The 13274-nt window shown below is 42.5% G+C and overlaps 1 protein-coding gene across 1 annotated transcript in view; it reads right to left on the bottom strand.

Moving 5' to 3' along the window:
* crhr1 (corticotropin releasing hormone receptor 1) overlaps positions 1-13274 on the bottom strand; it is a gene marked incomplete at both ends in the record, with an annotated part of 168132 nt that overhangs the window by 75123 nt on the left and 79735 nt on the right. Inside the window, one exon of the mRNA XM_084146333.1 lies at positions 829-911. Coding sequence (XP_084002459.1) covers positions 829-911 — 83 coding nt within the window. The remainder of the gene's footprint in view (positions 1-828; positions 912-13274) is intronic.

Below are 13274 nucleotides of genomic sequence, written 5' to 3' on the forward strand. Positions count from 1 at the left end.
CTTTATCCGCAACGTTATATTCCCTTTTGTGCGACTCAAGCCTTTTACCTTATCCAGCTGTTCCATTCTCTGTGTAGCCTGCTACTACAGGTAACTGACTAAATAAAAGAAACACCAACATAAAGTGTTTTAATAGGGCATTAGGCCACCAAGAGCTGCCAGAACAGAACTTCCTGTGTGGAAGCACCTGCTTTCAATATACTTTGTACCCCTCATTTACTCAAGTGTTTCCTTTATTTTGGCAGTTACTTGTAGAATGGATGGAGAGGAATCGCTCGAGTCGCAGTAAAATGGAATATAACATTGTGGATAAAGTTCGGAATGACACAATTTCATGTGTACAACATCTAATGACCTGCATCACTATACCGACAGCTGTTTTTGGAGCCTTTTTTCATGTTTTTTCAGGGACCCCATACTACACAACAAGGGTGAGGAAGTTATTTGCTGTTTGAGGTAAGTTTCTCAAAAACAAATGATTTCACAGAAAAGGTGTCTGGACCTTTCTTTAACATGCCATTTACATAAAAATGTCAGATGTCATTGTAAATATGAAAACTTCTCCTTTAACTAACTCCCACAATGCTTTAGGAGTGCTGCTCTGTGGCTGACCCTGTGCTGCCTCCAGTCTGTCATGTGTGTGTTTGTGTTTGAGAGATACTGAAAATGTCTCTGCATATAGATAGTAAAGATCTTTTCAGCAATGCTTGTACCCTTAGAAGAAAAATGGAAGAATAGATCTTTACTATCCATTGCAGAGAAATGCTCAGTATTCTCAGAGTTAAACAGTTAACTTTCCAAACACCAATAAACATTCTACATACATACCTCATTGAGAATCTCTTGACACTGGGTGTAGTTGCCTTTCACGGCCCAAGACCCATTGGAAAGGCATTCTCTGTACACATTGTCTGTGGAAATAAAGGATTGAAAACCATGTTATGAAAGTAAGTAAACATGCACCATTTCTCCTTTCAGATGATTGTGGACTACAGGAAAAAATGAGGACTGAGCATGCCCCCATTCTCATTGACAGGGCTGTAGTGGAACAGGTTGAGAGCTTCAAGTTCTTTGGTGTCCACATCACCAACAAACTATCATGGTCCAAACAAACCAAGACAGTCGTGAAGAGGGCACGACAAATCCTATTCCCCCTCAGGAGACTGAAAAGATTTGGAATGGGTCCTCAGATCCTCAAAAAGTTATACAGCTGCACCATCGAGAGCATCCTGACTGGTTGCATCACCGCCTGGTATGGCAACTGCTCGGCCTCCGACCGCAAGGCACTACAGAGGGTAGTGCATACGGCCCAGTACATCACTGGGGCCAAGCTTCCTGCCATCCAGGACCTCTATACCAGGCGGTGTCTGAGGAAGGCCCTAAAAATTGTCAAAGACTCCAGCCACCCTAGTCATAGACTGTTCTCTCTGCTACCGCATGGCAAGCGGTACCAGAGAGCCAAGTCTAGGTCCAAAAGGCTTCTTAACAGCTTCTACCTCCAAGCCATAAGACTCCTGAACAGCTAATCATGGCTACCTGGACTATTTGCATTGTCCCCCCCACCCCACCCCACCACACCCCTCCCCACCACCTCTTTTACGCTGCTGCTACTCTGTTTATTATCTATGCATAGTCACTTTAACTCTACTCACATGTACATGTTACTTCAATTACAGTGAGGGAAAAAAGTATTTGATCCCCTGCTGATATTGTACGTTTGCCCACTGACAAAGAAATTATCAGTCTATAATTTTAATGGTAGGTTTATTTGAACAGTGAGAGACAGAATAACAACAAAGAAATCCAGAAAAATGCATGTCAAAAATGTTATAAATTTATTTGCATTTTAATGAGGGAAATAAGTATTTGACCCCCTCTAAATCAGAAAGATTTCTGGCTCCCAGGTGTCTTTTATACAGGTAACGAGCTAAGATTAGGAGCAAACTCTTAAAGGGAGTGCTCCTAATCTCAGCTTGTTACCTGTATAAAAGACACCTGTCCACAGAAGCAATCAATCAGACCAAAGAGCTCTCCAAGGATGTCAGGGACAAGATTGTAGACCTACACAAGGCTGGAATGGGCTACAAGACCCTCGCCAAGAAGCTTGGTGACAACACAAAAGAACTGTCAATCTCCCTCGGCCTGGGGCTCCATGCAAGATCTCACCTCGTGGAGTTCCAATGATCATGAGAACGGCGAGGAATCAGCCCAGAACTACACGGGAGGATCTTGTCAATGATCTCAAGGCAGCTGGGACCATAGTCACCAAGAAAACAATTGGTAACACACTACGCCGTGAAGGACTGAAATCCTGCAGTGCCCGCAAGTTCCCCCTGCTCAAGAAAGCACATATACAGGGCCGTCTGAAGTTTGCCAATGAACATCTGAATGATTCAGAGGAGAACTGGGTGAAAGCGTTGTGGTCAGATGAGACCAAAATCAAGCTCTTTGGCATCAACTCAACTTGCCGTGTTTGGAGGAGGAGGAATTCTGCCTATGACCCCAAGAACACCATCCCCACTGTCAAACATGGAGGTGGAAACATTATGCCTTGGGGGTGTTTTTCTGCTAAGGGGACAGGACAACTTCACCGCATCAAAGGGACGATGGACAGGGCCATGTACCATCAAATCTTGGGTGAGAACCTCCTTCCCTCAGCCAGGGCATTGAAAATGGGTCGTGGATGGGTATTCCAGCATGACAATGACCCAAAACACACGGCCAAGGCACACGGCCTAGCCAGTCTCCAGACCTTAATCCCATAGAAAATCTGTGGAGGCAGCTGAAGGTTCGAGTTGCCAAACGTCAGCCTCGAAACCTTAATGACTGCAAAGAGGAGTGGAACAAAATTCCTCCTGAGATGTGTGCAAACCTGGTGGCCAACTACAAGAAATGTCTGACCTCTGTGATTGCCAACAAGGGTTTTGCCACCAAGTACTAAGTCATGTTTTGCAGAGGGGTCAAATACTTATTTCCCTCATTAAAATGCAAATCAATTTATAACATTTTTGACATGCGTTTTTCTGGATGTTTTTGTTGTTATTCTGTCTCTCTGTTCAAATAAACCTAACATTAAAATTATAGACTGATCATGTCTTTGTCAGTGGGCAAACTTACAAAATCAGCAGGGGATCAAATACTTTTTTCCCTCACTGTACCTCGACTAACCGGTGCCCCCGCACATTGACTCTGTACAGGTACCCCCTGTATATAGCCTCCCTACTGTTATTTTATTTTACTGCTGCTCTTATTTTTTACTTAACACTTTTTTTATTATTTCTTAAAGCTGCATTGTTGGTTAAGGGCTTGTAAGTAAGCATTTCACTGTAAGGTCTACACCTGTTGTATTTGGTGCATGTGGCAAATACAATTTGATTTGATTTGATTTGACACGCGACAAACTCCACCGAAACCTTGAAAACTCGGATTCTGAAAACCACACAGGGCGGCTATAATTTATGCAATTTAAAGTGCTGATAGACCCAGATAGAGGACACACAATCCAGTCTTGACAATGTTGCACGCCAAACCCATTTCCAAATAAGTATTTGAACTCTTGATAGTGCTGCCGCTTTCATATGCTCTAAATAATAGAAATACAACAATGTCTCCAGGAATAAAGTGAAGCAAAGAAACACCCCAAGGCTGAGAGGTGTCTTTGTTTGATGTGTACATGCTACAGTGGAGTGTGACACAAGAAGTAAGCAAGAAACAAACAGAGAAGCAAAGCCACAGACTTCTAAAATACTCTCCGCTGTGTTCACAAGGTTGTGACAGAGTAAGCGACAGAGTGTTGGAGACAGCAGAAAACACATCAAAAGCAGTCCGATCTTAAGCTAACCTAAAATAAAGACTGTCAGCTACGCTCTACTAACGCCTAATGAACCATCATATTATTACCTGACAAAGTGCAAGAAATGAAGCATCATGTCGTTACCCCATGGCAGATCTAATTGGTTGTTCTTAAGTTGATTGACATAGAGTAAGTGGCATGCCATGCTCTCAATATGTTGCATTATGTTACATCATAAGAATCCTACAGACAAAATACAAAACATATCAAACGTAAGCATGCCCTAAGGCCACAATATTTTGTATACTTCCTGCTATGCTCTCAACAGGATCTGTACAAACACAAATGGGATTTCTTTTTTTATGTTGATAGTCTTGGTGAATCATTATAAAAGTATGGAAAATAAGTGTGAAATCAAAAACTATAATTGAAGGAGAGAAGTGTGGTGATGTGATATTTCAATAATTACACTCTTGATGTGGTATACACATTCCCCCCCAAAATATATATTTGACAATATTTTTCAAAAGACACATATGTTTTTTTGTTACAAGGGTTCTGTATTACAGTAGTTAGTTACAACCTTGTTAGTCTACATGTACAGATGCACAGTCTACTGTTTGAGATCAATGTTTGCGGTTCAAAAACATTGTTGGTCAGTCATTGACATTCCTCTCATATCATGGTCTCTACTTTGCATTATTATTGATTGATCGACCATTATGTAGGCTACATTGATCGACTTGTTCTTGATCAATGGGAGTTGGGGGGGGGGGGGGGGGGGGGGGGGTAATACAAACACTAATTAACACACTCTCACGCATTAATTGATCATCGACATCAACATTTTAATTTTCATAGTCTGTATCACTAAACACTAATACCCGGACCAACCAATGCATCTATTCTACAGCTTAATTATTTGTGGCTAGCATTACACCATGACTGTCTGCCAAGCGCACCACGATAGATGGTTGACAGTATGGATATGACATACAGTACATATATGAAAGAGAATGAGACATTACACACACACACAAACACACCCACATGCACACACACACACACACACACACACACACACACACACACACACACACACACACACACACACACACACAGAAAGCAAGGGATGGATGGTCTTCTGAAACAAACCGCTGACAATACTGCTCTGGCCATCCATGTGAATGATATCACTCTCCCACCTGAGTTGCCCCTATTGTGGGGTTCTGCTGTAGAGGGAATTGGGGAAGGCCTCAAATCAATACCTTTAAGGCTGAGTAGCTATAATCAGTGTGATTCAATCATTCCCACTGTAGCTGAGAGTGGCTTGCCCTGCACCGAGCAAGGACCTCTTCCTCACTTTGAGCTATAGTACACATTCTCTGAAGGTGTAAGAATGCCATAATGCTGTCCCTGGAAATAAGCTTTCTTGGAAAGATTGAGGCAAGGACATTGAACTGAGAGGAGAAGATTACATTTTGTCATGGATGAAAAGATCCACAAAAACAATACTGTTTTCATCTTTTTGACTTTGAAAATTAATCATGGTGAACTTTTCTAAGCCGGCCATCCCAAGAGTTTCTCTTTCTTTTAACTTTGTTTGAAAATGAGGTCGCTAGGAATTCATGGTGCACCATGGGGAATAAGTGTGGCCCCTGTGTCTGGATCCCATCAAGCTATGACGTCCAGTATCAGGCCAATGTGACCTTGAACTCAGGCTAACTCACTCACAGCAACGTCCCTGCGGCTTGTGAAGTCAAAAGCCATGGATTTATACCCCTCAGTCCCTGTATCGATCATAACCCACTAATATCATCAATAAAAACTCCCAATAGAATGCTGGGGTTTGGTGGAGTGGTAACACTGCAATTTCAGGAGTAGACGTTTTCCACAGAGACTGGGATCCCAGGTCCAGAACTTCCTTCCTCTACATAGAGTCTAGAAGGGTCAGTAAATTCCAGGTCTGGAATTTCTACACTTCCTACCCTCCCTCATCTGTCTCCACCTCTCCTTCCAACTGTCTGAATAAATATAGAAATATAAAAAAAATATTAAAAGGAGAATGGAATTCCATTAGAAAAAGTAGAACTCCAGCTGAGAGCTAGACTTAAATTGGGAAGGAAGAGAGGGAAGGATTTAAAGTCTGCATCTGCATTCTGCATTTTCCAACAGAGTCAATATCTCCCCTTAAGAAGAAGCTCCCATGTACTCCCTCCTGACTATAATTTAATCAATGTAAAGGCCAGCGCAACATCCAGACTTGAACTCATGCCAAGGAAACCCCCTTGAGATGGTCCGACACTACTTTTCAATACACAGTAATTCCAAAGATCAATCATGCTTAAACTCCAATTATCAACACCTACAGTTGACACATTGCCATTTATTGACTTTGGAGTGCCTGTGATTTGCTACGGTCTCATTCTCACTTTCCCTCTCTCCGCCCGCCCGACCGCCACGGAGACCCCCATGGGTATTGGATGACTCACTGTATTAACGCAGACGACCTTCTAAGCTATAATTAATCCAAATCTAGCTGAATCCCATGGAAGCCTCCTCCAGAAGCTTAACATTCTCTCTCACCCCCTCAAACGGGATGGGTATGTTGTGTTCCGCTCTGATGCTCAGCCGTCGGAAGTCGTCGCTACTGCTACGTCTTAAGTGGGCTTAATCGACGAGCTGCCAGGCTATGTAGTAAGCATGGCAACGCAGAGAGACAGCGAATACTGTTTACCATTCTTTGAGGAACACTCTTCGTACAGGGGAGAAGATATCTGGTGAAAATGAATTGGGTTCAATCTTCACTTTCTGAAGAGCTCTAGGAACTCTAAGAAGCAAGTGGGAAGCCCAGTTAAAAGGTTATCTGAACTGAACACCTACAATCAGTAAACCCAGCTACAAAGGAGATAGATGTGAAGAATGATCAGGAGTGGGGGCCCAATTGAACGGTTTAATTCGGTTTAATTCCAGACTACATCTAGGGGTGTGAAACACTAATATCAGGGATGAAACATCTAAATCTGTGTGAGATGATAATACCAATGTAACCTATCTGGGAAGACAACTACGGCTCTGAAATGATGATACAGCACCAATGTATGAAGAAAACTTTCAGCAAAACGTTCTGCCAAACTTTCTGCTAAAGTTCTTCAGCTTCAGGCTGGCCTGTACCCTTCCATCATCCATGCTTGGGTTATCCATAATGATGGGTACACTGAGCCAAAAGAGAAGTAATTGGAGGGTAGTCGAGGACTGTCCAACTGTCTGTCTCCTAGCAGGTGTAAGCTCCATTGGACACAGATGGTAATTGGACTAGTACTGTGCTAGTCGATCACACTAGCTTGGACCAGAGGGACTAGGGAAGGACCCAAAACAGCTTGAGTGGTTTGGGGGCAGACAGTGTTTCTGGACAGGATATAGTGGTGGAATGCAACAGAGCAGTGACTGGAGAGTTGGGCTGAGTTGTTGAGGAGTGGTGGTGGTGTACAAGGCTGGAGAACTGACTCTACTGACCGTGTTAATATAACAAGGGGGAAGTACAGAGAGAGAGAGGGCCAGATGGAGTGTGTGTGTGTGAGAGAGAGAGAGAGAGAGAGAGAGAGAGAGAGAGAGAGAGAGAGAGAGAGAGAGAGAGAGAGAGAGAGAGAGAGAGAGAGAGAGAGAGAGAGAGAGAGAGAGAGAGAGAGAGAGAGAGAGAGAGAGAACAGTGTTGGCATCGCTGTAGGCCAAATGGACATGTTATAGAACAGACCTGCGAGACTGGGAGGAAGAGAGAGAGTCCAGGTCATTATATCTTTCCACCTCTTTCTTTCCAATTTATATCCATCACTCTAATGGAGTTCTCCTTTTCTCATTTGATTTTTAACTTCTTGACTTCTTGACTTGATTCCTTCCTGGACTATTTCTGTCCTTTTCCTCCTAATCTCTTTTCTCCCTACTTCCAGGTTGAGGTGATATTGATTGCACATACACAACTCAATGACTGTTGTAATTGTTCCTGTCACCATTTCCCCCCATTTCCCTCTCCTCCCTATCTTCCCATTCTTTTCTCCCTCTCTTTCCTCTCCTTTCTGCCTCTAATGCTACCTATAGTTGGCAGTTGTATTGATTAGACATATAAAAGCCAAGGGCTGTCTTAATTGGTCCTGTCAGACTGTGACAGAGCTCTCAGTGATCACACGCACACACACACACACACACACACACACACACACTCTCCTGATAAAGTGGTGGGCGGAAGGCAGAACCATGGATCGATTAGTTAATAGAATATGGTGATGTAAATTGACACCTCGGGAGAAGGATTCTCAGTAACTTAACAGGAATCATCATTGAGCTTAAGTAATTTGATTTACGATGACACTGATCGGTAATCAAGGCATTTATCAACTTGTAATTACAGTGTTCATGAGCATCAATGAACGTTCATGAGCGTCAATAAATATTGAGTGTGTGATTACATTTTTGGGGAACTGGTGGTTGATCTTCTTACGCTTCTGCAACGAAGATTGAGATGAATGGTGTGCTTCCAGGATTACCATGGCTCATTTAAAGATAAACCACCATTAAACCTTTTTTAATCGCACACTCAATGATCAACTTTTTAGTTACAAAACAGCCTTGGACAATTAGTCTACTTTTGAGGTCTGACTAACTCTGATTTTGGGGTGAAATGACCCTTTAAGAGATGTTTGACAATGTGTAGTTGATATTACAAAACAGGACCAAAGGGAGACCATTGCATGTGTCCAGATATCTACCTATGCTAATCTAATAAATCAGCTAAAGTGTGGTTTGGGATAATTTAAAATAACAACGAAGCAGCTCCCAGCAGTTCATCATTGTTCTATTCTTGTCAGCATATTTCAATAATTCAAATCTGTGTCATGGGGGAAGCCATTTTCACAGAGAACTTCTGTCTGAGGAATAGACTGGGATAATTGCTCAATTTTTAGAGTTCAAAGTATTTTCCTTCAAATCAATTGTAATCAAATCTGCTCTGATCGTCTGACTATACCGCTGGATGAGCTCGATGGCGTTCGCGCTGGCTTCAGACCAACATTGATTCACTCGGGAGATAGTTCATCGTTCTGATAATGCACTGGAAAATTATATCACAAATCGTATGGAGAAAAATTAGCTGAAAAACGTTTCTAAAGCAATAAAATGTTATAATATATACAGCTGCGGAAAAAATTAAGAGACCACTGCAAAATTATCAGTTTCTCTGGTTTTGCTATTTATACAGTGGGGGGAAAAAAGTATTTAGTCAGCCACCAATTGTGCAAGTTCTCCCACTTAAAAAGATGAGAGAGGCCTGTAATTTTCATCATAGGTACACGTCAACTATGACAGACAAAATGAGAAAAAAAAATCCTGAAAATCACATTGTAGGATTTTTTATGAATTTATTTGCAAATTATGGTGGAAAATAAGTATTTGGTCAATAACAAAAGTTTCTCAATACTTTGTTATATACCCTTTGTTGGCAATGACACAGGTCAAACGTTTTCTGTAAGTCTTCACAAGGTTTTCACACACTGTTGCTGGTATTTTGGCCCATTCCTCCATGCAGAACTCCTCTAGAGCAGTGATGTTTTGGGGCAGTCCCTGGGCAACACGGACTTTCAACTCCCTCTAAAGATTTTCTATGGGGTTGAGATCTGGAGACTTGCTAGGCCACTCCAGGACCTTGAAATGCTTCTTATGAAGCCACTCCTTCGTTGCCCGGGCGGTGTGTTTGGGATCAAGACCCAGCCACGTTTCATCTTCAATGCCCTTGCTGATGGAAGGAGGTTTTCACTCAAAATCTCACGATACATGGCCCCATTCATTCTTTCCTTTACACGGATCAGTCGTCCTGGTCCCTTTGCAGAAAAACAGCCCCAAAGCATGATGTTTCCACCCCCATGCTTCACAGTAGGTATGGTGTTCTTTGGATGCAACTCAGCATTCTTTGTCCTCCAAACACGATGAGTTGAGTTTTTACCAAAAAGTTCTATTTTGGTTTCATCTGACATTCTCCCAATCCTCTTCTGGATCATCCAAATGCACTCTAGCAAACTTCAGACGGGCCTGGACATGTACTGTCTTAAGCAGGGGGACACGTCTGGCACTGCAGGATTTGAGTCCCTGGCGGCGTAGTGTGTTACTGATGGTAGGCTTTGTTACTTTGGTCCTAGCTCTCTGCAGGTCATTCACTAGGTCCCCCCGTGTGGTTCTGGGATTTTTGCTCACCGTTCTTGTGATCATTTTGACCCCACGGTGTGAGATCTTGCGTGGAGCCCCAGATCGAGGGAGATTATCAGTGGTCTTGTATGTCTTCCATTTCCTAATAATTGCTCCCACAGTTGATTTCTTCAAACCAAGCTGCTTACCTATTGCTGATTCAGTCTTCCCAGCCTGGTGCAGGTCTACAATTTTGTTTCTGGTGTCCTTTGACAGCTCTTTGGTCTTGGCCATAGTGGAGTTTGGAGTGTGACTGTTTGAGGTTGTGGACAGGTGTCTTTTATACTGATAACAAGTTCAAACAGGTGCCATTAATACAGGTAACGAGTGGAGGACAGAGGAGCCTCTTAAAGAAGAAGTTACAGGTCTGTGAGAGCCAGAATTCTTGCTTGCTTGTAGGTGACCAAATACTTATTTTCAACCATAATTTGCAAATAAATTCATAAAAAATCCTACAATGTGATTTTCTGGATTTTCTTTCCTCAATTTGTCTGTCATAGTTGACGTGTACCTATGATGAAAATTACAGGCCTCTCTCATCTTTTTAAGTGGGAGAACTTGCACAATTGTTGGCTGACTAAATACTTTTTTCCCCCACAGTAGGTATGTGTTTGGGTAAAAATAACATTTTTATTTTATTCTATAAACTACTGACAACCTTTCTCCCAAATTCCAAATAAAAATATTGTCATTTAGAGCATTTATTTGCAGAAAATGACAACTGGTCAAAATAACAAAAAAGATGCTGTGTTGTCAGACATCGAATAATGCAAAGAAAATAAGTTCATGTTCATTTTTAAACAACACATTAGTAATGTTTTAACTTAGGAAGAGTTCAGAAATCAATATTTGGTGGAATAACCCTGATTTTCAATCACAGCTTTCATGCGTCTTGGCATGCTCTCCACCAGTCTTTCACATTGATGTTGGGTGACTTTATGCCACTCCTGGCGCAAAAATTCAAGCAGCTCAGCTTTGTTTGATGGCTTGTGACCATCCATCTTCCTCTTGATCACATTCCAGAAGTTTTCAATGGGGTTCAGGTCTGGAGATTGGGCTGGCCATGACAGGGTCTTGATCTGGTGGTCCTCCATCCACACCTTGATTGACCTGGCTGTGTGGCATGGCACATTATCCTGCTGGAAAAACCAATCCTCAGAATTGGGGAACAATGTCAGAGCAAAAGGAAGCAAGTTTTCTTCCAGGACAACCTCGTACGTGGCTTGATTCATGCGTCTTTCACAAAGACAAATCTGCCCGATTCCAGCCTTGCTGAAGCACCCACAGATCATCACTGATCCTCCACCAAATTTCACAGTGGGTGTGAGACACTGTGGCTTGTAGGCCTCTCCATGTCTCCGTCTAACCATTAGACGACCAGTTGTTGGGCAAAGCTGATAATTGTACTCATCAGAGAAGATGACCTTACTCCAGTCCTCTACGGTCCAATCCTTATAGTATTTTGCAAACCTCAGCCTGGCTCTTCCTTGCTTCTCATTGATGAAGGGCTTTTTTCTAGCTTTGCACGACTTCAGCCCTGCCCCTAGGAGCCTGTTTCGAACCGTCCTCGCCGTGCACTTCACCCCAGCTGCCGTTTGCCATTATTTTTGTAGGTCACTTGATGTCATCCTACGGTTGTTGAGTGACATTCGAATGAGTTGGCGGTCATCCCGGTCAGTAGAGAGTCGTTTTCGCCCTCTGCCGGTCTGTAGCTTTGTTGTCCCCAATGTCTGCTGCTTGACCTTGTTCTTATGAACCGCCGTCTTTGACATTTTAAGGATGGAAGCAACCTGACGCTCACTGTATCCCTCTGCCAGTAAAGCCAGAATTGAACCCTTCTTTTTCTCACTCAAAACTCTCCTTTTCAACTCTTTTGGCATGGTCAATAGTCATTTTTTTATTAATATTACTTTTGAGGTACTATTAGCACTGTTTTTGCCATCCAGCTGGTCCTATTGCAAGAGGATAGTGATGACCACAGCAGTGGTTTTTATACTTTTCCTCGTTAAATAAGATTTGGTTCAGGTGATCACCTAATCAGTACCTAATTCAGTAGAATGAGGTGTGCCTGTGTTGGAATTCAACAGACACTGGAATGGAATGGCTGTCATACATGTAGAGATGCTGATTTGCAGTGGTCTCATAATTTTTTCCACAGCTGTATATATATGTATACACTACAGGTCAAATATTTCAGAACACCTACTCATTCAATGGTTTTTCTTTGTGTTCTACATTGTAGATTAATAGTGAAGACATCTAAACTATGAAATAACACATATGGAATCATGTAGTAAACAAAAAAGTGTTAAACAAATCAAAATATATTCTACAAATAGCAACCCTTTGCCTTGATGAATGCTTTGCACACTCTTGGCATTCTCTCAACCAGCTTCACCTGGAATACTTTTCCAAAAGTCTTGAAGGAGTTCCCACATATGCTGAGCATTTGTTGGCTGATTTTCCTTCACTTTGCGGTCTGACTCATCCCAAACCATCTCAATTTGGTTGAGGTCGGGGGATTGTGGAGGCCAGGTCATCTGATGCAGCACTCCATCCCTCTCCTTGTTGGTAAAATAGCCATTACACAGCCTGGAGGTGTGTTGGGTCATTGTCCTGTTGAAAAACTAATGATAGTCCCACTAAGCCCAAACCAGATGGGATGGCGTATCGCTGCAGAATGCTGTGGTAGCCATGCTGGTTAAGTGTGACTTGAATTCTAAATAAATCACAGACAGTGTCACCAGCAAAGCACCCCCACACCATAACACCTCCTCCTCCATGCTTTACGGTGGGAAATATATATGCGGTGATCATCCGTTCACCCACACCACATCTCACAAAGACACGGCGGTTGGAACCAGAAATCTCCAGACCAAAGGACAAATTTCCACCGGTCTAATGTCCAAAGTGTTTCTTGGCCCAAGCAAGTCTCTTCTTATTATTGGTGTCTTTAGTAGTGGTTTCTTTTAAGCAATTCGACCATGAAGGCCTGATTCACACAGTCTCCTCTGAACAGTTGATGTTGAGATGTGTCTGTGACTTGAACTCTGTGAAGCATTTATTTGGGCTGCAATTTCTGAGGCTGGTAACTCTAATGAACTTATCCTCTGCAGCATAGGTAACTCTGGGTCTTCCATTCCTGTGGCGGTCCTCATGAGAGCCAGTTTCATCATAGAGCTTGATGGTTTTTGCGATATTCTTGAAATATTCCGTATTGACTGACCTTCATGTCTTAAATAATGATGGA

Source organism: Coregonus lavaretus (assembly GCF_964263955.1).
Source record: "Coregonus lavaretus genome assembly, chromosome: 28".
NCBI classification, from domain to species: Eukaryota; Metazoa; Chordata; class Actinopteri; order Salmoniformes; family Salmonidae; genus Coregonus; species Coregonus lavaretus.